The 26042-nt window shown below is 39.7% G+C and overlaps 1 protein-coding gene across 1 annotated transcript in view; it reads left to right on the forward strand.

Annotated features, from left to right (window-relative positions):
* Positions 1-843: 843 nt before the first annotated feature.
* Positions 844-26042, forward strand: part of IL17RD (interleukin 17 receptor D) — a 42858-nt gene continuing 17659 nt past the window's right edge. Inside the window, exons 1-2 of the mRNA XM_059480403.1 lie at positions 844-1040; positions 23429-23486. Of these exons, the coding sequence (XP_059336386.1) occupies positions 915-1040; positions 23429-23486 (184 nt within the window). The 5' untranslated portion in view covers positions 844-914. The remainder of the gene's footprint in view (positions 1041-23428; positions 23487-26042) is intronic.

Raw genomic sequence — 26042 nt, forward strand, 5'->3', positions numbered from 1 at the left:
AAAGAAAAGTGTTTTCATCAAAAAATGTAATGTCAGAATTAACTCCAGTTGAAAAAGTTGAAATATTTATTGCCACTTATAACTTCTTTGCATTTTCAACAATTGAAAATTTTATGATAGTATATTCTTCCAGCTTGTCTTTCTTAATTAAAGAGTAATTAAATAGTAGCTTTGGGAGCTGATGGTGTTTAGCCTGGAGGAGGCTTAGAGGTGGCCTTATCGCCCTCTACAGCTACGTGAAAGGCGGTTGTAGCCTGTGGGGTCTCTTCTCCCAGGCAGTAACAGGACACAGCCTTAAACTGTGCCAGGGGAGGGTGAGGTTGGACATTGGGAGGAATTTCTTCACAGTAAGGGTGATTGGACTTCGGAATGGACTGCCCAGGGAGATGGAAGAGTCACTGTCCACTGTCCCTTGAAAGTATTTAAGGAAAGACTGGACATGGCACTTGATGATCTCAGAGGTGTTTTCCAACCTAATAGATTCTGTGATGTATGAAATCATGTCAAAGATCTATGACTGATCTCCTTGGTACTTCTGTTCCTTGCAATGTAGTGAGTGGATGAGGAATGCGGTACCGCAGCACGGAACGAAGATGGGATCGGCCCGGTACTGGTTTGAAGGCAGGAAGGCAGCAGCCCGCCGGTGTCCGGGGAGCGGGGGGGCTGCCCGGGAAGGGCAGGGTGCAAAGCAAAGCAAAGCAGCCGGAAGGGGTTCTGCTCCCTCCCATTGTTGCCGTTCGCAAGGGCTGGAGCGGGGCGGGGGCGGCGGGGCCGGGGCTCGGGCGAACCCCCCGCCCCCGGGCCGGGCGCGCATGCACACACACACACAGCGGCGGAGTCAGAGAGCCGGACAGACCGACAGACCGGCACGCACCCGGCGGCAGCACCGCCGCCCGCCGGGCTCGCTGCGGACCATGGCACCGGGGCTGCAGCTCGGCTCCGTCCTGCTGGCCCTCGCCGCCTGCCTCGGCGCTGCCCGGCTCGCTGCGGGAGCGGCCGGCGGCAGGAGGGGCCCGGCGGCCGAAGCGTGCCCGGGGAGGGTGAGTGGAGCGGAGCGGGGCAGAGCGGAGCTGCCGCTCCCCGCGCAGCGGCCGCGGCGGGCACGGGGCTCTCGCAAGGCGCGGGGGCTGCGCGGGTTCCGCGGGGCTCTGCGGGGCTCTGCGGCCGCTCCGGGCGTGCGGGACGGAGGGAGGGAGCACTGCCCTGGGGACACTTCTGCAACAAGTAACGCTGCCCCGGGGCTCTGCAGCTGGAAGTTAATTGCGGCCGGGAGGGAGGGTGGCATTTCCCGGCCGGGGATATTTATGGGTTTCTCGCCCAGGGCAGAGGCGGCTCGCAGCCGGCGAGTGTGAAGAAGTCACTCAACAGGTCCTTTACCAGCTCCCTGCTTCCCCGAGCCGACCTGGATAAAAGCGATCGCGGGGGCTTTGTTATTTTAATGATTCGAGGCCGGCTTGGGGTCTTAGCTCCGGGCCTGATCATTATACAGAGGATGTAGGAAATTTACGGGAGGGGGAAGAGGGGAGGAAGGTGATAAACGTTTTGTTACTGGTCCTTGCCTTTTGTTCCCCTTTCTGGTGTGTTTTGGTGTTTTTTCTCGATTGCTCTTCATATTCTTTTTATTTTTCATTTTTTAAAATATATACTTCTAATAACTTTTGAGTTGCGTGTTTTGGTTCGTTCCTGTCCTTTCTCCTGATGGCTGGTTACAGGTTTAGTTGAAGCGTGGTGATCCGGGAACGCTGGAGGGAACACAACTGACTTTCATTGCTTTTCCTTTTTGTTAGACTGTCACTAAGGATTTTCTTGGGTTCAGATCAGTTCCTTTGAGAACGTTGCTGCAACACAGAGTTCAGAAGTTTGTAGGGCATAGTTTAGAAACGCGAAAGCATCGGGAAATATGTAAAAGGAGAGTGTGAAAAAACAAACTTCAAACCCTGGTAAAGCTTAAGATCTAAACTTTTGTGTTGGATGGAGCAGTTACAGGTTTAGAATCCCCTATTAGGTCTTTTTAGCAGAATTAGCAATGAAATGTTTTGGCTCGGTCCGTCTATTGTGTGTTTCACCAGACATGGGCAGGGTACTCAGCAGGCTCATAACACCTATATTTGTGTCAAGTTTTCCATCTTCTATTAAGTAAATTATCACTATTACAAGTCATAATACTTGACTCGTAATACACTTGAATTAATGTGTATTGCACAGAAATATGCAAATGCAGTTTGTTCTGGATTAATTTTTTTGCTTACATGATATCATTGTGTGTGTCAAACGGGAATCTATCACAATGTAATTCTTTTAATACAATGATTTTGACTGACTTTTAAATCAGCAAAATTTATATTCTTTCCAACTAGCGTAACCCCCCTTTGTCTTTATTGCTCACAACTAATGTACCATTTTAGCTTTTAAAATATTTGTACTAGTTTCTGGTTCTATTGTATTTTCAGCTTCAAGTTCAGACTTCCCTAGCCAATTTATTAGCTACCTTGTCTGATTGTGTAGTTATAATTTTGTGGTCTGATTTTGCAATACCACCCTTGCACATGATTGCCTCCGTACTGCCGGCAGGGCAGCGTTTATTAGAGTAATGACTGCGGGATGGTACCCATTGTCTCAGTTCTGTGGTATTTATCTTGGGCTGCATGTAAGTTTTGAGTAGACTTGACATGCTATTAAGTGACTGATGGCCCCTCTAACACATTGTCTGCTCTGGAGCAGGGCTGCCTTTGAAGTAGTACCCTGTAGGAAGTAAAGAGACTATTTGCTCTATTAAAATTCCTTGGTATTTCCTCTGTTTAACCACAGGCCACTTCCCCTCTGCCACTCTAAACACTGCAGGGACACTGACTGATTGAAAAGGCACAAGCCCTAAGTAATTGTATCCTATTCAAATAGTTATTCTTATTGCAGGTTATTTATAAGTAGTGTCTAATTAATGTGTGTTAAGGGCATGAGTAAATCTTAACATTTTATATAGAGAAAGTAAAAACCTCTAGTTTGCATTAAATGAAGTGTTTGAATTGAGGTAATTCTCAAGGGCTTAAATAATCTAAAAGTATATAATTTAACTTTTAATGGTTGTTCAAGCAGAAATAAAATGTAGCTAGCCGGGTTTGTATGTGCATTTAGATACATGCACATTGGGTATTCTCCTCTGCTAAAATTGTAAATGTGAGTTGCAGTTCCCTATGGTGAATCTTTTTTTCATCATTTGAGTGTTATTTTTGAGAATCTGTGTTCTATTTTTCTCCATATACACAGAGGTAATATACATACATGCACAAGTAATGCACAAGTTTCTTTCACTGTGCAAAATACAGTTTTAAGTATCCTCAATATTTTGTAGCAGTAAAAAACTGACTTAATGAGAGCATATTACTGGACTATGGTTAAAAGAATTTGATGAGGAACTATTTGTTGGTTTTATTCATAGCTCCTGAAACTGTTAATATCTAATGTTTTCAAAACTAAAAACTAAATCACATTCTAGATGTGACTTTTTGTTTGTTTTACAATTTCCATCACAAAATCTATTTATAGTCTGTATTATGCATCTTCTCTGGTAATACACTGGCATTTGTCTTGCAAACTCTACATGTGTGTAGCAAGAAAGCAATTAATACCAGGACAAGTAGCATTACTGTGGCTAAGAATTATCAGATTTCAGTGGGTTCAGGACTGTAGAATTTGGATTGACTTTGCTTGGTGTAGGATTCCTTTCATTGATGTTTAATAGAAATTTTGATGCATTCCACATTATCATTTCACATTAGGGTAGACATTTGCTTAAAGTAGAATAGTATTGCAAAGTAGTTTTCCATATGGATGATCTTGGGACCTCATATGCATACCTTTATCCAGAATAGAAGTAGTTCAGAGAAGGGCCTGTTTTAATCTAGAATCTGTGTGTCCACATGGGGAGCTATTCTGGAAAAGTAGACCCTGAATTTTTCTCATGCTGTAAACAAGCCACGAGGTGCACAGAGAAGACAGATGTGTGATCTGAGGATGATTTGAATATATTTCAGATTCGTTTATTCAGTGTTAAACACATGAGCAACTTCACTCTCAAGTTGTTTTGTAGATTCTAATGGGAATACACACATGAGTAAATTTTTTCATGTTTAATTCCTCTGAAGTTCCTGGCATTAAATCGTGTTCAGTATAAAGCTTGTATTTAATGTGACTGTATGATGAGGAGGAATAAATAATCCAGCATTTTACCAAGCCTCCCCTCCTCGTTAGCAGAGAGTTGTACCTTCCTTTGCTCTGCTAAGCAAAGCTGCTCAGACTGGAGGGCTCTGTTCCCGTGCATTCTCCCTGAAACTGCCTGTGTCCCCTTCTGTGCCCTTTATGGAAGGAACTTTCTATTTCCTTTTCACTTCAGAGCAGAGACACTGAAGATTTCCTACTGTTCCACTATTGGGACCTCTGCCTGCCTCATTATTCTTTAGGCTCATGCTGCTGTGTCCCTGCATTTATCTCCTCAAGCATACCAAAGCAGACTTACACTTCTCCACAGTTAGGAATCTACCTAGCACAGAGCTAGGTCATCCAGAAATACATTTTCCAGCTGAGGACATGTTTTGGGAACTTTATTTTGGAGGAAAAACACTCTCTAAAATGTTAAGAAATTACCGAAGTTTAAATTTCTCCCTTCTATTTAATGTTATTTCCCAACAGTTAAAAAAACAGATTGTCTCTTGCAGAGTATTTAAAAATTTTAGAAGGTATTAGGCAGAAGACAACCCTAAGATGGAGCATGGTGGAAGGTGTTAATATTTGCCATCAGGGTGTTCTTTAATCTAAAGACAGTTCCAGAGCTGCTTTAAAGCTCTGCAGAGCAGATGCCAGCACTTCCCTATGTGCCATTTTTTTGGAATTTATAGAATCAATAGATTTCTCTGCCTGGCATCCAGAACAATGTGATAGCATTTCAGAATTGATGAGATGTGTCACTTAAAGCTTCCTGTGTGCTGTGATTAGATACAATGCAGCATGTTGAGTGCAAGGCTTTGCAGGCATGGTCAGTCATGCAGGTAGGCATCTGTATCACTTTTGTTTGGTTAGAGTTTGGCTTCAGGGTCCCTCCAGGGTTTGTTTTGGGGGTTTCTTTTGAATTTCATTTATTGAAAAATGTAGCAGAGAATGAGACCCCGTTCCTAGTCTCGTGTCAAAAAGTGTTGATGACAATCTGCCTATTGAAATGATTTAAAAAATGCACAAAGTAGCATAAATATGTTCATGTTTAAAGTCACAGATGACTGTTTCCTCATGAACTGAGGCTCTACAGTTTAATGCTGTGTTTTCAGAATGAGCATCCAGATACATGACCTAGAGGAAAAAATATGGAAACACATGTTTATGTAATTGAAACTAACTCTCAGTATTAACAATGAAATTGTTTATTTCCAACAAAATTCTGTATTTCCTTATGTGTTTGCATGGAACTGGGCAATCTGAATGTGATGATAATTTATCAGCTGTTGACTTTACAGGGTTTCTGCAGTTGGAGTCACTTGGGACTGTTACAGATTTGATTGATTTCCTCTCCAGAATGTGTCCCTTACTTTAGATGCTGAACTCCACTCCCTGCCTTACTTCCCTCAAAATCTGCTTTTCCCGAAGTACAAGTATGGAAACTGCTGGAGCAGACTTGTTAATTGAAAATCTCGAGACATTTATTTAAGAACAAGTTCTGCTTTAACAGATTAATACTTTATAGTCCATGGGTGAAAGGATGTTAAGCTGTCCTGATTAGCTGATGTTAGCTTTTCTTTAGTTAATTACTTGGTAATGTTAATATAACATGGATGTTACTTACTTGAAACTGCAACATTTAAAGGGTGTTTAATGAGGACCGGCTGTCCAGCAGATCAGCCTAAAGATGATGAAACAAAGCTTTGATGTGAGCTTGCCTGCTTAATTATGCTCAAAGGCTGAATTCTACCCATAAATTTAGCATGTGTTTTTAGAAGCAAACAAGAGGAGTGTGAAGTATTCCTGCAGAACTGTTAAACTTGAATGCCATTTTTAGTTTTTAAAAACAAATTTTTTTTTTGAGTATATTGCTTTGATTTTATATTTACTGCTATCAGTACAATGAAGTGGATCTGAAATACATTTTTCTAAAAGTTAAGGTTAGTGCTGATGTTCCTATAGCAGTTTTTATATTTAAAAATGAATATTATGCATTAATACACCAAACCTAGGAAAAACCACATAAAAGTAGTATGAGTTACACGAATGCTTATTTTTATATCCTTATCTCTATATGAATTATAAAAAAGGATTGAATGGAAGTTTAAGTTACAGTAACCTAAAAGAATGTTAGGTCAATACATCCGAAGTACTTTGGGTTTTAGGTTATGGTAATGTGAGACTTTATTTGAGGGTCAAAATTTAAGTGCAGACTTGAAAAAGGATTTTATCTTCTCATGCCTTATAGTATTTTATAATTGTTTCACTGTCTTCCCCAGCTCTCCTCAAAAGGAGTGGCACATCCTGACACCCAATATTTCTATGGAATTTTCTCATAAAAACTTTGACCAGATATATACTTAGTACAGTAGTGAATACAGGCATATGCCAGTGATGGATAGGTTCATTGCAATATCCATACAACAGAAACACAGGTATTATCACTGGTTAACCAAAATTCTGCCAGCAAAACCAGGGTATAAATGTTATTTTAACATGCTTCAACTTGTTTTTCTTAGTAAATTGTTCTTTCAGTGTCATGTCCCAGACACCATTTATGGATTTTAAATGTACATTTTTCTCCTGTCACCTCTCATCTCTGCATGGTAGATTCCAGGAGTGTGAGGAAAGTCAAATGTGCAGGTTGGGATTTGTTCTCCCAAAGTTTGATTTGATTATTAAAAATAATTAAAGCTTGGATTAGAGTTTTATCAGGCATCAGTGCATGTTCCAGGAGATACTGTATTCTCTGAAATTCTCTCACTTGAAGGCTATTACAATATTATGTCACTATTGGCTTTGAAGAATTGTTCCAGACATTCTATTTTTATTGTTTCCCTTTGGGCTGTTATTCAAGCAAGACAGTAAATCTGCTTTTGGGGTACATCAATCATACTCCAATGAGCCCCAATAAATGTGAGAGGTAGCTTTGTGCTAGGGGACTCCATACTGCATCAGGTATCGTACCTGAAAGCACAAACTCTGGCACGTGTGTTCTGGTTGATGGAGGAGAACCAGAACTGTGTGTCCGTGACCGGTGTGGGTCAGATCTGTTCCTCGGGGTGCTGTGCGAGTGCTCGGCGGTGCCTGCGGGGCGCTGTCTGAGGCGGAGAATGGTGGCAGCGCGGGATGGGAGACCCAGCGGCCCGGGCGTCTGTCCGTCCCTCCTGCCCGGGGTCTGTCTGTCCCTCCTGCCCGGGGTCTGTCCCTCCCTGCTGCCCCTGCCCGGGGTCTGTCCGTCCCTCCTGCCCGGGGTCTGTCCGTCCCTCCTGCCCGGGGTCTGTCCCTCCTGCTGCCCCTGCCCCGGGTCTGTCCGTCCCTCCTGCCCGGGGTCTGTCCGTCCCTCCTGCCCGGGGTCTGTCCCTCCTGCTGCCCCTGCCCCGGGTCTGTCCGTCCCTCCTGCCCGGGGTCTGTCCGTCCCTCCTGCCCGGGGTCTGTCCCTCCTGCTGCCCCTGCCCCGGGTCTGTCCGTCCCTCCTGCCCGGGGTCTGTCCGTCCCTCCTGCCCGGGGTCTGTCCCTCCTGCTGCCCCTGCCCGCGCCCCTGGCGGAGCTGCAGGGCCCAGCCGGCTCCCGCTGCTGGATCCTGCCCTTATGTTCCCCGCACCCTCCGTGTTCAGAGCATCCCACCGAAGGCTGGCGCTCCCCGGGTGCTGTTCCCGGGCTCACGGAACAATGAGGGGCTGTTCAGGAGCGTGCGGAGTTCAAAGGGCTCCATCAGTGTGTGTGAGGGCCGTGAGCTGCTGTGAACATTACAACAACTGGACAGCATCAATCAGCTCTGGGGCTGCTGCCTGAAGGCAATGACAGGCCTGCAGATCTGCTTGGAGCTGCACATTCAGGGCTTTGAGTTTCCAAATGATTGGTTTGGAATGATCTAGCCATATGATCCTTTATTTCACAAAATTGTGTGTAATACCCATTGCTATACCCCCTGCTATATGGCCCTGCTGGATTTTCCTCATGGTTGGTGGGCAGACTTGGATTTTAATTTCTGACCTTGCCTATGTTCTTCACTCTTATATCAGTGGGAGTGACTAGGTATTTCTGATCTTACTTCTGACTACATTCAAATCCAACCAAGCAATCAATGACTTCCCTGACTTTTTTTTGTATACGGCTGTGGGAAAATTCCTGGTTGGCTGGCTATGAATTAATGAAAATCCTTAGAATGCTTCACTAATTATAGCTCCTGTGGCTTTAAAAATGCTATTCCCTTTTTTAATTTGGGAGAGGTCACAGAGGTTTACAGAAACTAAGAAAAGAAAACTTAACATCTGGTTGTGCTCTGTAGATGACTGCTTTTGTGTGAAGAGAAGTTATGGCGTCGCCTCAGCATCAAACACATTCAAGGTGATCCTTTCTAAGAACTCTTTGCAAGAGCCCCTTTTGCTCAAACTGTGTTTTCTAATTAACTTTGCTTTGTATTTTCAAATGGAGGATTTTAGTTCTCCAAACTAAATCCCAAACTAATTTTGATGCTTAAAGTTCACTCTATCTTTATAAAATTTATCTTTCTGAGTTTTGTAATTATAGAATAATATTTCCATATGTTTCCTAATATTTTCCTTTAAAAGTTATGGAATTCCAAGATGAGGAGGCTGCTGGGTTGGATTCTGGTATTTATGAAAGAAGATTTGTTCTGTGTCTGTGTATCTATACTGAAGTTTCAGCTATTTGTATGTAAAATACTGAAGAATAATCTGATTTGTGAAAGTCCCCTTTTTGAAACCTTAATTTTGCATGCAGGCTAAAAGAGAATTTTTCATTCCAAATAATGCAGGTTAAAATTATGTGTGAACCTAGTGTAGCTCATAGAAAGCATAATATGAGAATGTTTGGATCAAACAGTTAATCTTCTAAATTGTTAAAATTATAAGTTATCAGCAGCTCAGTTAAACATATGTAATTCCAGGTGTGACTGTCTGGAATCAGAAAGCATCAAAAAACCACAACTTTAGAAACAACAGTCACACGATGTTTTTGTGTTAGACAGTGATTTAAGCAAACTCCAAGCAGGCTTCTGTCATCTGCTTGTAGGAACAACACCCCAGTCTGTTTCAGTCTGTTTTCCTTTCAAACATGGGATTTCTTTCTGGTTTTATTTGGCTGTTTTGTTTAAAGAGCTAAACCCTACCTATTAAAATCAGTGGCAACACTTTGGCTTTTGTTTTGGTGGGGTTTTCCTCCATACTTGAAGTGGCTTGATGCTGTGGGGTTGGCTGAGCTGCTGGGGCTGGCTCCTTGCAGGAGCTGGGTGGTGCCAGCCTCTCCTCAGGTGGCCCTGGGGGTGCCCCTGCCTGGTGACAGGGGTCACAAGCTCACAGTGCTCATCACTTCCCCAGGGCATCCACCTGGGGAGGGTTTGGGTGCTGTCCTCAGCAGGGGCCACCCTAAAGTGCAGCCAGGGAGCTGAACAGCAGGACAGGGGGCACAGCTGGCCCACAGCTGGGCAGTAGCTGCTGCTTAGGCTTTGTTCATAATTGCTGTCTTCAGTCTCATTGGTGTATCCTGGAGCACCAGTAGAGTGTTCTTGTGAAGTGGGGAGTGCGCTGTGAAGTTGGAAATTTGTTTATCCCACAGGAAAAACTTCCTTGATTCCAACCTTAATGATTCTGTGATTTTTTCCCCCCTCCAATGTACCAGAGTAACTTTGGTTACAGCTGCCCAGCCAAGAAGAATCAAAGGTACCAGAGTAACTTTGGTTACAGCTGCCCTGCCAGTGAAGAATTCCATTCTTTTCCTCTGTCTGAGCTGTTAAGGTGCCAGTCTGTATCTTGTCTCTCAGCCCTTGTAAAGCCTGCCTGCACTGCTTCCTCTTCCTCCAGCTTTATGGGAATCAGTTTTACCTTCCTGTCTAGGCTTGCCCCCAGTTGTAGGCAGTGGTAACAAAACGAGGATGGAAGTTGAAGCTGGCAAATTGTGCAATTTTTGCTGAGCATAAAGGGTGCTCTGTCTGGATGAGCTTTAAATACCATGTGGGAAAGAATCACAAACCTTTTTGGCAAAGTCTTCAATCTTGTGCTGGGCTTGGCCTTGAAGTTTGAGAGATACAGGGTGTAAATGGGTGATTTAAGCTTCACCATATAAGTGTGAGCAGACCCTGAAAAGCTTGGAGTGGGATTCTGAAAAAGAATGGAGTGCCCTAACTCCTATAAACTTCTATGGAGTTTGTCTCTTTTGTGGCTCAGGGGTGTAGATATGTTTTTATATTGACTCAGCAGTGAAGCTGCTTTGTGAAATTCTCACTCCCATCTGTTTCCTCCCACTTTGGTGTTGGTGTTTGCCTTTCCCTCCCCACCTGCTTTAATGCACCTATTTGTGAGCTGCAATGTAAATCACATTTTTAAAGCAGCTTGAATTGAATGTATCCCTACTTTTTTGTTTTGTTTGTTTTTTCCCCTTTTCACAACTGGAGTAATTCCAATGACATGGATAAAATGAGGTCCCCATGCATTTATGTTAAGTATATGTTCAGAATTGGTGAACTACAGCATGGAGGCAGAGGCACTGGACAGGGGAGCCAGGAAATCCCCAGGCTATTTTTGTGATTAGGCCCAGTGTTCCATGTAGCTATTCAGATGTTTTTAACATTCCCACCCTTAAGCTGTGTTAATTTAGATACTCTTTTAAAGGTATCTCATCAAAAGAGTTTGAGGTTAGTATAATGAGCATATAAATTATTCAACATTTTTCATAGGAGTGTTTTTAACAGTGAGTTTTTCACAAGCAAGAAGATGATAATGTTTCAGAAATCACTTCAGCATCTGTTGAAGTGCAGCCAGCTCTGTGGTGGAATACAGAGCTCAGGGTAAGGCTATCCAGCCCTTCCTGCCAGGAAATGAAGAGCAGGGTATTCATTTGTTACCCAAGGGGGGCACTTCACCAGCCAGCACACAGTTTGTGAATGGAATTTGGTCAGCTCACCACGAAAATTACAGAACAACCCAGAGGGTCTCACTAACTCTCTTTTTCTTACCTTGGTCTAAAGACAGCATCCCTTATTAATGCAGTGTCTATGAGCAAATTTGTGTAGGGAGTGCAGGTGAGGATTATTCCCCATTATAAGGAGCTTTCAATTTTTTTCCTCTGTCAAAATTTTAGCTGAGGTCTTCCGGCACTGATTCACAAATTATGTGAAGTTATGAAAGAATATCTAGGGTTTTGCTTTTTCTGTTGTTTACTACAAAAAGTTGAGGTAAGATACTTTTCAAAGAACCAGTAAAATGATCAACTGCATAGTTACAACTTTATTGTTTAATTCTCTGTTTTGAACAAATTATGTTGGTGCTGTTTAATAATTAGCTTAGTTTACCTTCTGACAAGAGGAATAGGTTAAGTACAAAAAGAGTTAAAATAAGAAATAAAAAGAAAAAACAAACACCTAACTCAGCCAGACCCTTAACAGGTGAAAAGTTATTTTTCCATGCTTCTTCAGAACATCAAAGGAAACAAAACCTGTATCTTTTATTCATTAGCTAGGAATAATGCAAGTTGGGCTAGCTTAGGTTTCTCCTTATAGTTGCATTTGTAAGAGTAATTCAGTAATCATGCCATTCACTTTTGGGGTTCTTTTTCATTAAGGACCACTGGCCGTGAAATGTCATGCAGAGGTTGGAAAATGGGACATTGAGCTCACTAAAGAATGAGCTGCAACGACAGAAGTTTCTTTTTATTACCTTCTGGCAGTAAATGTAGGAATCAAAGCCCCAAATAAGTGCTAGAATAACATCCAATATTGTCTAACAATGCTGGTAACTGTGGATGATGATGGCTCAGTGTAACCACATTGCATTTGGTTTACATCTTTTATTTATTGTTTATTAAATATCATTCAGCCATTGAAGCTCCAGTAGTTTATCTGTGTGCTTGTCTGTGGCAACCTGACTTGGATTTCTAGGTGTGATTCCTCCCTCTCCTCCTACTGTGGTTTTACTGCAACAAAAAAAGTATTTGTTTCCATGTATATATCTTACAATCATATCCAAATATTACAATTATATCCAAGTATTCCTGTTAAAAGCTATAATTTCTACTGGAAGTGAAGCTTGATGATCTTTGGATCTACTTCTGAATTTACTAGAATAATGTGATTGTATTTTGTATCTTCCTGTTCAGTGTTTTAGGATTAGCTGCATGTATGTTCAGTTTAATGCTGATAGAAAGGAGTCAAGTGAAAGCTTGTGAGAAACACAGGTTCAATTTCACTTTTTAATCTGTGTATTTAAATGCTGTCTTAAAACTTCCATTGCATTCTGGCTTCTTAAATAAGATGAATGCCAGAAGACAACTTGTTCATTGTCATTCTGTAAGGAGACTTCATTTCTTAGAAGTGACTACTTCCTGCAGAAAAAATCAGATGGTGTGCATGGATCTTTAAAAATAAAAGGTTAAACAATTAGTATAAATGGCTTTCCAAGCATTTTTAAATTCAGATGAAATTCTGTCATAATTTGATCAAAGTCACATAACCTGTGGCTCTGTTTTGTTACACATGCTGATGGTCTGCGGATAACGTTACATTTTTTCAGCATGAAACTGAACACTTCAAATCCCTAAAGCAGGCTCAAATTTATGGTTAATAAAAGAATATATTGTACTGGATGTCATCTGTTATATCACTCTGGGAACAGAAACTGGCAGTGAGTGGACAGGAAATATTTCCATTTCAAATCACTTCAGTCTATGGTATAGGGTGAAAGTGTCTGATTTCAGGAAAATCACTGTGAATATCCATGTAATAGAAATATTTCAGAAGAGTATAAGCTTTTTCAAATATGTTTTTTTGCTTGATAGTATTTTATGAGCAGATACTGCTTATTAATATCACATATTTTCTTTCTTTCAGTCTTGATCCCTTAACCTTTTCAAGGAATAGCAGAAATGTGTATTTGGGTACCTCTGTGTGCCAAGTAAGCAGCAATTTGATGAGTTGCTGTGCAGTGGCCAAACTGCTTCAAAGTCTCAGAGCTTTGTGTTTGTAATTGGTTGGGGTTTAAGAGTGTGAATTCCTATGTGTTGGTTGCGTTCCTCCAGCTCAGTGCATTTCTTCAGGTTGTCTCCTCTTCAAATGTAATTTAAAGTGTGAGATCCATGGACTGAAACTTTATTAATGGAAACTTCAAGCAGCAGAAATTTTGGTGTGTTTTTCATGTGTTTAACAGCCCTATGTTTTGAAGTATTTAAAGTATTGCAATTAACTACATTTTAAATGTCCAGGGAACATGAACAAAAAAAAAAACAGAAAAAAAAAGAAAATTTTTATCTTTATAATGTATTAACATCCTGAAATACTCGACCCTACATCAAGTAAGTTATTCAGGTGTGTAGAATTTTTTTTCAACTTTGCAGGAACACAAAATAGGAAACAAGCCTTAATAGGGTGAAGATTTATTACTTAATTTGGGCAGTTTGGAACAGTTTTATCATCTGAGGTGTAGGTTAAAAAATAATTAATTAAATCTGTATGTAAAAACAAAGCGCTTGTACCTTTTGAAGATAAAAAAGTACAATCTAAGGATTCATTGTGGAACCTGTTAGTTACTGTGGGTCTCATGGAAGGACATGAACTGAAACCTGCCTCTTGTGGGCTGTGCTTACTTCAGCAGCTCATTGCTTGATGTAAGATTGTAAAAGGATTTTTTTAAATTTCTGTATAAAATATATACATATATATATATATTCTATATATATTTTTATAATTTTAGTGAGATGGATGAAATGACAATTTAGGATCTCCTCCTTGCAGGCTCCCCTGACTTGTAAGGACAGTGTGGAATGAGTCTGGATCTTATTGGTGCTGCTTGTGTGGAAAGCAGAGGTATTTCTTTAGTGCAGCACAGCAGGGGGATTTTTCCTGAGGCTAAATTGACTTGGTATCTTTCCTGCATCTTGTCAGAGTAGGCCATGACAGAGCAGATCCATATGAGGTACATAAGCAAACCTGCTTTTGTACCTCAGACATTTGATTTTAATGTTTGTGTAATTTTCCCCACAGTATGATTTCCTATTATTATTTATTAGTGAGTTTTGAAATTTTTAATTTTAAAAAATTTGATTTGACTGAAAAATTAAATGTTTTCAAGATATAGATATTCTTTGCCATGGGTTTGTGAGTTTGGTTTTGGTTTTTGTTGGTTTGGTTTTTTAGTCAGATAATTCAAATTTAACAAATAATGAAAGAACAAAAAGTGTTCCAAGGTTCTAGACAAAGATTTAGAATGGAAATCTTGCAAGTGGTTAAATAGTAATTAAGCAAATGGCACCAATGAAGTAATTGAAAGCCCAAGCAGGTTGTGGTGCAGGTTGTGTCGGTGCTTTAGCAGATATCACATTTCATGTCAAGTACTGAATTAATTAGTATGAAAAGGCAGTTATGAACTGCATGTACCACACAGATAGGATGTGTAACCTTTGCTTTGGCCAGTTTCCAAAAGCACTTAACATGAAATACTCAGGGAAAAATGGATCTGTGGAAGTGTTCAGCTTGATCAAGTGGATTTTAAAGTGGGTTATCCATAGGGTGTGATTGTCAGTAGTGCAAACCGAATGCAGGCAGACTGCAGTTTCAGTACCATTTCAAACCTTACAGCTCTCTTTCAAATCTTGTATCTAAATTCCCTTTTATAGTAGTTAAACACTGCATGGGACTCGATAGCACAGACTGCCTAAAGACTTTGCCAGTACAGATATATTTAAAACACACACATTGCCCTGATTTTTTTTCCAACAGTAAAACTCAGCAATACTTAATGCATTTCTAATTCAAGTACTGAAGATAGACAAGCACACAGGAAAATTTGAATGTATTTTGTCCTCTCTTCATCTTTTTTTCATTGTGAAAAGCCTCAAGAGTCCTGATGGCAGAAACTCTTCAGTGTGAAGGCGTGGGTGAATCACGAGGTGAACTTTATTCAAGGTTGGCAGTTCTCAGAAACGTTCTCATGAATGTTTCTTCAGAAAACTGTTTTGGATGATTTTATTTTGTTGTGTTCAAATTCCTGGTGTTGATTATTTGGTGGAGCTTTTCCTGCTTGTCTGTGAGTGGGAGAGCTCCAGTTTGCCTGCAGAGACAGCCTGGTATAGTTGGAATATTTTACTACTATTTCTTCCAAGTACCCTTCAGGTGAGCAAGAAGTGTTTGTGCAGCTTTGTGTGTGTTTCTGACAATTCCAAATGGAGTTTTTTGGCTGCAGACATGATGGCTGTACTCCATAGAGGGGAACCAGGGGTGTAAAAATTCCCTGGCAGGCAAAGCTTTAAATCTGCAGCCCCCAAATGTATCTGCCTGTGTCTCTGAAGTTCAGCCACGTACATCAGTACCCAGCAAGCGCTGGACCTTCCAATCCTCTCTGTTCCATGTATTACTGCATAAGCTTGGAGCAATTTTCATCTTCTCTGTGGACCTGGACTAGACAGAGGCTTTGAGAAGGAATTATTTCCTAAAAGTGCATAGTTCAGCAGCAAGAATCTTGGCAGAGATTTTGGGAGGTGGGAGTAAAAAAGTGGAGCAGCAGAAGAACCAAAGCCTGTGTCTATAGCACAGCTGAGCCTTGGGTCTGCCTGCAGCTTCTCCATTAACTGAGGGCACAGAAAAAGGGAGGAGTGCTTGATTTCTTCCTAGGATGTGTAGGGAAAGGTAACTGGTTTTATTAGCACAGTTGGTGTACAAGAACATTCACTTCTAACCCAAAAGTATTTTTAGGCCTTGTGTTTGACACAATGGCCCCTCCATTTTTCTGTCTGGTTTTTTTTGCTCACCCACAGTACAAAAATCTGGAGCAGTCATGATCTGGTGTGTTCTGAGACTGCAGCAACCTGGCCCTCACTTCTGGTGAGCAAAATGTAGAGCATGGCTGTGTATGGAATAACTGTAGCACTTCTCTGTGCTCCCCTGATGGTGAACTTGTGCCCAAGGCACCTTTTCATTGCCACGTGCCACTGCCACATTTCAAGTCCTGGCTTCTCATTGCCCAAGGCTTTTTAGGTTCTGTAGCTCACAAGGATGGGAACTTTGGGAGGAGATGCTTGTGTTATTTTGAAGGAAAGTTGGTTTTTTTTTGCTTCATCTCCTGTAAAAACAAGCTTCATGTGAAGTATTAAAAACACTGTTGGTGGAATGGTAAATGATTCTTTAAAGCTAGAATATGGGGGTTTGGCCAGTAAATCATTGGTTATTCCTGGTCTAGAACCATACTGCTTATGAATTTAGTTTTAATATCTCATGGATGAGTGTGTGTTTCTAAACAATTGTGTATTTCTAAATCCCTGAGAATAGGGGTTTATGTCCAAAATAATTGTGTTATTTCAAAGGGAGGCATTAAGATGGAAGAATCCCAAATTCTATCTACTTTGAAAGTTTTATGAGTTCTGTGGCCCTTTAATCAGTGCAGTTATTGCTAAAATACCTAGCCACCACCTCCTCCTGAGCCAAGGCTTTGGTCTATTTATATGTTGGTCCTACAAAACCAATGTACATTAATATTCTTCGCAGTCATGGTCTCTTGTGAGTATGTAATATTTTCTGTACTTGTGCCTGTGTGTTTCATTCATGTAAGTAAGAACTAAAGTGAACTTTCTCAGAACAGGCATTTCATGTTTTCTGACAACAAGCTCTCAAAGCATTTCAGTGACTTTCAACTAGTACAGGAGAAGCACCTGGGAGGAAACATTGTCTGAATACACCTAAACAAAATAGATGTGCTACGTAAAATGTTTCACATTCCAGCCTTTATGTGATCTTCTGCTTTAAAGATTTCCTTGAAAGCAGCTGTTTTTGCCATTTTCAGAAGTTACAGATTGGATAAACTCACCCTGTACTGTAAATAGAGTATTTGTAGTCTGGTTGCTCTGAGGTTGTTTGCAATGAAAATGTCCAACATTGCAGTAAATTTCAGATTAGAATTTTCTGTAGGTCAGGCAGTTATGAGTAAAGCAGTTAATCCACATTTGATGACAGTTACCCAAGTGATTTTTTTTGTGTGTGTGTGTGTATGTGCACTTTGGCATTATATTGAGAAATGAAGAGTGAAAAACTCACCCTGAATTAGTCATAATTGTGAATTGTGTTCTGGCTGAAGCTTAAAACTGAGCCTATGAAATCAGTGCTAGTTACTTTTACAGATTTTCTGTTCCTTTGGATGAACCTGAAATCAAATGAAGATCTTGTGCTAGGAGTTTCCAGATTGAAAGGTAGGAATTTGGCAGCAAAAAATAGTTAGGGAACAATTTATGATTTTGGAAATAAACTCCTTTAGTTGTTTTCCAGGTGCCATTGCATTTGCTCAGCTTTAAAGGCAAAGAATTTCTTTTTGGATCTGTGTCACTTGGAAGTACTTACTCATTTAGGAGAAGCAAAAACCTTTATGTGCTTAAAATCTTGAAAGATACAATTTGTAACTCTAAAGTATTTTTCTTTGCTTTCTTTTTCCCCTGATGTTCTGTCCTCTGAAAGCTACATAATTTCTTAATGCGGTAAGCAAAAGGAATGAATGAACATACCCATATAAATGATATATATGTTAATATAAATAACATGTATTCATTGATCTATCGTGTTTCAGTCACTTCTTGAAACATTTTCTTGTTTGTCTTCTGTCTTTCAACATCTTTATGAGACAGAGACTGTGCCGCTCAGCCTGTGGCTCTGTGTGCACAGTAAGTGCACAGACAGTAAAATGAATGAAAATAAACTGTTTACTTGTTTAATGGATGGGTTAGTTTAGAAGTGCTTGAGCATAAACTAAAATTCAGTGCTCATGCAACCATTCCAGTAAGTGTGAGGAGCTCTGTGGGCTTCCTGAGGTTGTGGATAACTTCCTACAGAAGAAGAAACACACTCTAAGTGGAATAGTCAGCTTGTTGATTTGACAGTGTGCTGTGCAGTGTTAAACAGTAAACACCCACTGCAGGTTTCATTAATTTCTTCTCCATTATTTCAGATATGTGTTATTCTGTTTGTTGTTTAGAGCACAAGTCAGTGTTTCTCAAACTAATTTGTCTTGGGTCTCTAAAAGCAGCTTCACCATTTGCAGCTCCTTTCCTTCCCAGTCATAATCACCTCTCCTGCACCTGTCTTGGCATTGCTTTTCCTCCCCCTTCCCCTTCCCAAACACCTTTTTTCTGGGAATTCTCCTGCCAGGGGTCATGTCCCACAGTTAAGAGAACACTGCTTTGGCTACAGACTTTTGGCTTTTGTCCAACTATCATGAGACCAGCACATTTCAGTATTGTTTGTGGGAAATGGGCTGTATTTGAAAATATTTATTCTGTTAACTTCTGGAAGCTTTTTGGTTGTTTTGAGAAGGCTTTTAATTTACCAAACGTTATTTGCACAAGAATGTTGGAAAAAATAAACTGTGTCAGTGCAAACAATAGAAAACTTTTTAGGCAAACTTTCAAATTGCATGAGAGAACTGAGAGCTGATGCTGCCCATTCTGTGCCTTGCTTTGCTGCATTAAATTCCTGAGTTTGAGTCAGAGATTTAAGATTTTCACGGTTGGTGGTGAGCAGTGCAGACTGAACTTGCTTCCCTTGTTGTTGTGCCCCTAATTGCTGCCTGTTCCTTAAAGAAAGCAGTTCACATCATTCCAGGGAACAGCTGCACAGAGCTGTGTGCTTCTGAAGAGTTGTGCTGTAAATACTTCTGGCAGTGTTTCTCCTTGCACTGGTTTCTCACTGCTCTGTCAGACAGCAGTGTAAGATACCTTCCACGGCCTTTTGGAAATAGAAACTAAACCAGGCTGGGATAGGGCATAATGGAAAGGCATTTTTACTGGTTTGGTGTGGTAGGCTTTCTGTTTTCTTTTGTTCAGATGGGATATGCTGTGGCTCATGCTCGTCAGCCAGCATGTTTCACCTCCAAAATCCCCAAAGACCCCACGAAATGAGTATCCACTCCTCCCTCCCCTGGTGGGATTTAAGCCAGCAGCTGCTCAATTCAATATTTTTTTCTTGATAGGAGGACATTGAGAAAACCATATCTAGTCAAAATGGCAGGAGGATTGTTCAGACAAAGTGTAATTACAAAATGTAGGAAGTCAACCATAAAATCATCATTGGTGGTTGGACTCAGTGATCTAAAAGTACTTTCCAGCCTAAATAATGCTTCTGTTATTCTAAGATGTTCCTTCATGCTCACAAGTGATGGTTTTCTTCCCCAGCCAATATATTATTTACAATGAAGTAAAAGCAGTGCTTTGCCTTTGGTGTCTCAGGTGGAATTTGAAGTTCTCTGGAGACACAAGTTCAACTCCTCTGCAGCTGAACTTGTGTGCAGTGGCTCTGGATGAAGCAGTGAAACACTAAATAGGCACCAACAAAGAACCAGCCAAAATCTGTGAGCTTCTTGTAAAATGATGCTGCTTACATAATAACAAACACAAAAGATGCCAACTTAGTTTGGTTTTAACTTCTTTTACTATTTAGAAGAGTCTAGGTATGAAATAGGCATCAAGAAGTCTGTTGCATTAATTCACTTTAATTTACTTAAATTAAAACTTATTTCGACAGTGTTACTGAGAGGTGTTTAAAATGCTATTCCCATAATTTTTGCATGCAGTGCAGGAATATATAGATATAGATAAAGAGGTAAATCTGAACAAAATTCCTGGTTGCAGTCACACCAAGTTTGTAAGTAATAACGGTACAAACCCATCCACCAGGGCTTAGAATTCTTTCTGCAGAGTACACACAACAAACATCAACATGGATTGTGTATTGTGTTATATTCTCTTGAAAGCAATTCAAAATGCAGACATCTAAATAATTGAGATAATTCATCGTTTTACTGATGACTCTGGAAATAGAAAATATTTTTACTTGTTTGAAGGCATCAATAAAGCTTTGAAACAAGAAGAGCAGACGTCAGAAATAAAGCCCTTGTTTTACTGGGCAATGAGCATGATAAACATTGATTATTCATCTTGATGCTAAAGTTCAAAAACAATTGTGCCTTCAGTTTGCCTCATGGGAGTGTGAAATTAGGACCATGTGTGTGTTGATGAAGAACACGTGAAAGATGAATCATGATTACTGTTTTGGTCTGCTGCACAAGGCTGTGCTTGAGGGGTAGTGATTTCCTACCTCCTCTGCCAGATTGCTGTAATTAGTGCTAGCTCCTCTCTGTTTCCCTGTATTTATGTTCAAGTGGCTGCCTGACAGTGCCTAGTCACACACAGCAATTGGCTTTCTTGAATGAAAGTGTTTGCTCAACAGAAGAATGTTGGAGTGTATTTCAATGTTGTTTGAAATGAAGATTAGTTATAGAACTATTCTGAAATCACCCATCCATTTCTATCACCAGTGCTATCTCTGGCAGGAATTGCCAGGTATGAAAAATAGCTGTTTATTTCAAATAGGAAACACTGTATGTTCTAGGTTAAAAAGAAGAGGGAAAAGTTCAATAAAATCAAACAGAGTTTTCATTTCATTCAACTGTGTTTAATTTATGCCTCTGGCAGCAGACATTAGTTAAATTTAACTTCTCTTGGAGGCACAATTAGTTCCTGTGGTTACAAATTTCATTTTAGCTTTATTTCTGGATATGTAATCCTAACTTTGTTCCTCTCTGGCCCAGTAATGGGTGAAAGAGTTGTCATGAGTGCATTTCATTACTGAGCTGTTACTATAAATGAGGGTTGAGTATTAGAAAAATCTAAACAAACAAGAATAGAGGTTAACTTCATACAATAGTCTTTGTCTTTATTAATACTTGTGCTCTTTCATGTTGAAAGATGGATGTTTAAATAAAATGAAGTGCCTGTACATGCCTTGAACATCCAAATGAGCTATTCATTGTTCAGCAGATGATGTGGATTGATCTCATTTAGATCTGTGCTGATTTGGGATATCTGGGGATCTTAACCTTAATTATTCAGGCTGTTTTTACAGATTGAGGAACAGATCCAGCGTTGATCTCTGTGATTTGAGATGTGGGATGGAAATTCTTCCTGTCTTGCTTGGCCAGTATAGATACAGGATTTGGATTTTAGCTTATCAGGTTTTCTGTGGAGTTCTGTGCTTTGAGCTCACATAATATGAGATTTAATGTGGCTAATGCCTCCTCTGCTCCCCCAGCTTTTTGTCAAATAAGGTTATTTGTAATTTGTGTGCATTTCAACTTTGATTATCTGTTCAAAGATCAGTGGTCTAGAGTTCTTCAGAAAAGATGTTTTGGCTGTTTTCTTTCCTGTGTATTTCTTCTCAGTCTGCATGTGTAGAAGTATGTAGACCACAGGGATTTTTTAGGAAAAGCTCCAGGACACAAAGACTTGTTTTCTAGTAAAGTTCAGAATAAATTAAATTAAACAAATGGAAATTCAACAAATGTTCTTGGTTAATTAATGATAGAATCACAGAATGGTTTGGGTTGGAAGGAGCCTTCAAGATTATCTAATTCCAGCCCCCCTCCCATGGCAGGGACAATTAGCTAAGAATTCAGAACCCTGAGGCCAAACATTGGTATTTATAGTTTTGAAGTAGGATGCTCTAAACAAGTTCTCCTAGCTATAAGCCACCTAAATAGCAATTCAAAACCAAGGCAATGCTTCCTGGAAGAATATATTAATAAACTCCCAGGAGTAAGTCCTTGAGGGATGAATACTGCACTTGAGCATGATGAAATTATCTGAGCAGCTTACATGTTTTAATTTATAATTAAAATAACAATTATTAACTTCAATACTTTGGGGTGACCCTAATTCTCTCACTAGTTACTGCAGCCTTTTTGTACCTTTTCTACACTTGAGAGCAAACTTGTGCCACTAGTGAGTCTTATGTGCTGCAGAAGTTCAGCAGAGTCTGGCTTCTGTTATGTCTGTCTTTACATCTAAATTATCAATGCTTGTGGTATATTTCTTTATGCTTACACTGTTACATATTTTATGTCTAATCCCAGTAGAAATGCAATTAAAGGAGAAGTGTTGTCTCTTTATTTTAATAGAGCATATAAAAATCCTATGTAATGAATTAAAACACATATGCTAATTTTCTGGAGTTTAGTAAATTTATGTCTCCCACAGCTTCAGCTCTAGGACAAAAGGAGGACAAGTAGCAATAGATTTGATGGTTTAGCTTCCTTTGTAAAAAGTCAGTAGTTACTTTTTGGTGATTTTTTTAAATTAAATGAATAATGTCTTTGTTTTGCTGTAAGTAAAATGACATTTAATAAAGATTAGAGAAACAGAAAGTGAGTCAGACTAGAACAGGTATTAATAGAAAAGTTACAACTGAAAAGAAAGACTCCTTCCTGTTTCAGGAAGCTTTTCTGTATAACAACTGGTTCAATGCCAAACTAAATCAAACTTAAACAATTAAAGCTACCTAAGAAGAAAGTGAGATTACAAATTTAACTTGTAACAGTGCTATCAAAGTTTGAATTGCTTTCATCCTTTAGGAAGTGTTTTAGGTTTTTTTTTAACTTGACAACTCCTGCCTTGTTTTCCTTTGCACATTCTGGGTCTGACTGTGGAGAGTGCTCAGCCATGATCCTGACAACAGCTAATTCCTGCTGCAAACCTTTTATACTGATGAGTTTTGCTGTTTGCATCGTAGCAGGGAACCCAGCTACAATTCTATGTAAATGGGTGGTATTTTTTTTTAAAGCTAATGGTAAATATGATGTATTTTGCCTTTCAGGGACTGATATTGTATCATAACAATCAGTATTCCTGTTCTCAGCTTGGTGTCTTGTGAGGGTGACGCTACATTGTGTGTTTCAAAACAATTCCAGTGCTTTCTGAAGGGGAAGGTGTTGCATGTGTGAGGGCCAGAGTTCTTTAAGTACAGAAGAGGCAGCAGACTCATCAGCCTGGGGTTCTCCCTGGCAGAGCAGTTCTCTGTTTGCAGAATCTGCTCTAACAGTATTAGATAAAAGGAAAGGGTGTCTGAGGTGGCATGATGGGTTTCTGCAGTGTCACTCTCTTGGAGCTTCTGATGCTCTTTTTCATGGCTGTGAGTGGAAAACAGCTGTTTAGCTGATGTTCTCTTCTCTTGCATTCTGTTTCCTCTGGAATTGGTTTGTCATTAAACCTTGATTAAAGGTATGGTTTTTGTACGTACACAATTCACCTAGATGGTGGAAGTTGAGAATATCACATAATTTTTCTCCCAAAAATAAGGTTCTATGATTCCCATCTGCTGGGCAGATCATACTACCTCAGCCACGATTTCATGTCTTCATGCAAATGCTACATTCAGATTTTCCATATCTTTGTTTTGTCTCTGCAGGGGCTGTCATCAATCACTAAGAACAATGGACTGCTCAACATCACCTTTAAATATGACAGTAAGTTGAAAATCTGCACTATATTCACAGAAATCAAGGACTCCATCACAGTTGTCAATATACAACAACATGTGTCTTAATATGGCTCTAAGAATGGCATAAGCAAAATAATGTCAAAATATTGACATACTTTTAAAATCTAGAAAATTTGTGTCTGCTGGGTCTGGTAGATGTTCTCCTGTGTTTCACTGATAATGAAACTGTCTAACAATCTGTAATAGTTTCTCCTTCAGGTTGGCCTACATAATTTGCTCAGTATTTCACTGGAACATTATAGAAAATTATTTTATTCTGTGAAAAGTATAGTCACTGTACACACAAGGACATAGGAAAGGATTATTTTGAGCTTTCCGCAGCTTTTCTCTGATGTGTCATTTTGGGTGAAAATGGCATAATGTGTTTCTCGAGGTAGAAAATGTGTTAGTTTGTATTTGTATACAGGTAATCTATTTAAAAATTTTTCTTTGCAAGTATTAATATTGAACATGAATATTGAATAGCTTCTTTTCATTTGGTTGAATCAGTGGGAACCTTTCATTAGCTCCAGGCCCAGGCCAATGGAACGCTGCTGTGTGCATTTGCAGTGCAGAGAGGTGGTTCAGAACTGCAGCAGCTGTGCTGGGCTTTGCAGCTAAACTGAGATAAAATCATCTCTGGCATAGTGACAGTGCTAAACAGGTGGGGCAGTAATGCTTCAGACTTCTTCAAACATCTGCTAAATGGCTGTATCTTATTGCTGGGGGTTATTTTAGGTGTTTTATCATCTTTGCTGTCTAGTTGTCAAAGCAGGACTGCTAACTACATTAAGAATTCATCCTTATGTGGGCAGCTAGTGGCCATCATGTATAAACTCAGTGTACAGTCAGGACAAGGTTCTAATTTACATTAAAACAATGTTTGTTTTAATGCCAGTGCAAGTCATAGGTGGTTATTTCTGCCTACCCAAAGAAGTTACCTCAGATGCAGAATGTAGGTAAAGTTTCCTCATAGAGAGCCTGCGTCAGGAAGCCTAACAATAGTGATTTGTTTCATTCTCATCATCCTTTTACTCCTCTATTTTTATGTTAATTCCTGAATTTGAAATCCTTCACTGTGAATTTTTTAAATCTAATTTGACCTTAATTCATAAAATGAGTAAAATTTCAGTGTGTCAGATTGTACAAGATGTAAGTGATCACTACAGAAGAAGTAGGTTTTTTTTTTTTAATCTACATAACAAAAATTAGGAAATGGTACCAGTCAGAACAGAGATCCCACATTTAGTTAACACAACGAGTCTGTTTAAATCCCAGTATGTGTCATGTTTTTTCCATTAATTCTGGCACTAGAAACTGTGTTTAACCAATGAGAAATATTAATTCACAATTCTGCTGGCACTGTGTGCTTCCTGCACAAAGGAGTTATTTGAGTTCTGCAGGACTAGGAAAGGAGTTTGCTGATATGAAGACTAAAGAGCTCATATGGTATGGAAATATGTGTTTACCTTTAATAAGCCAGCACAAAGGAAAATTTAGCTTGCTGACTGTGGTTTGAAGGCTCTTATTTTGCTGCTGAGCAGCTCTAGGAAAATGTGTTTTATGATGCTAAATTAGTTAGTTACATTATTTATTCAGGTGAAAAGACATATCTGTATTTTTAGTATGTCACTTGTATTCAAGTAAAAGAAGTGCTTTCCTAAAAAGTGTGATTTTTCCATGCTGTTTTCCTCCTAAAACTGTTGTTCTTTATAACTGTGAATCAGTAACTTGCAGTAAAACTTCAGGCATTTGTGCTGTATTCCATTTTGGCAAATTGTCATTTGACCATAAAATTCTGGTAACCAGGATCCAAAATCTTGGGCTTGCTATTAATTAGATCCAGACCTAGGAAAAACCAGTTACTTCAGACTTTCCATTGAGAGAGATCCTCTATTCTCCTAGGAGGAAGTTCATGCTGTCCCTGAGTTCCCTCATAGCAACTGAGCCCTACAAACAGTGGAGTCAGCACCAAGCACCAGCTTTTGTAAAGGGCACTGTTGTACTGTTCTGTTCTTATGTCTCTGACAGTTACAGAAAAGACCCCTTGCCATGGTTATTCATAGTAAAAAGCCATTTTCTAAATCTCCTTTACAGTTAATAATTTTTCTTTCCTTTCCTTTAAGATCACACCTCTGAATTAAAATAAAATTTCCTGTACTGGTGTATCATAGCACTTGATTTTTCATGTTTCCTTTCTACAAGTTCTCTATAGATGAATACATAGCATATAAATTAAGTCAGTTTTTTAATTAATCATCAGTCAGTAATATACAACCTGCTGATCATTTTCTTCTGGATTTTGTTACTTTCACTAGTCCAGAAACAGAATGTTTGTTTTTGCACACCCATCTTCATGTATACTCTGCTCCAGAACTAGTGAATTCCCTACCTGCTGCTTCTCTTCCTGCCACAAAATATGAGCCTAAATATTGTAAAGCTTTAAAAGGAATAAAATTTGGGGTTGTTTGCTTCTTTTAAAAAGAACAAGTTCAACAACAAACTCAGGAATCTTTTGTTTATGTTTTGTTTTCTTGATTAA

Source organism: Ammospiza nelsoni, chromosome 11 (genome assembly GCF_027579445.1).
Source record: "Ammospiza nelsoni isolate bAmmNel1 chromosome 11, bAmmNel1.pri, whole genome shotgun sequence".
NCBI lineage: Eukaryota > Metazoa > Chordata > Aves > Passeriformes > Passerellidae > Ammospiza > Ammospiza nelsoni.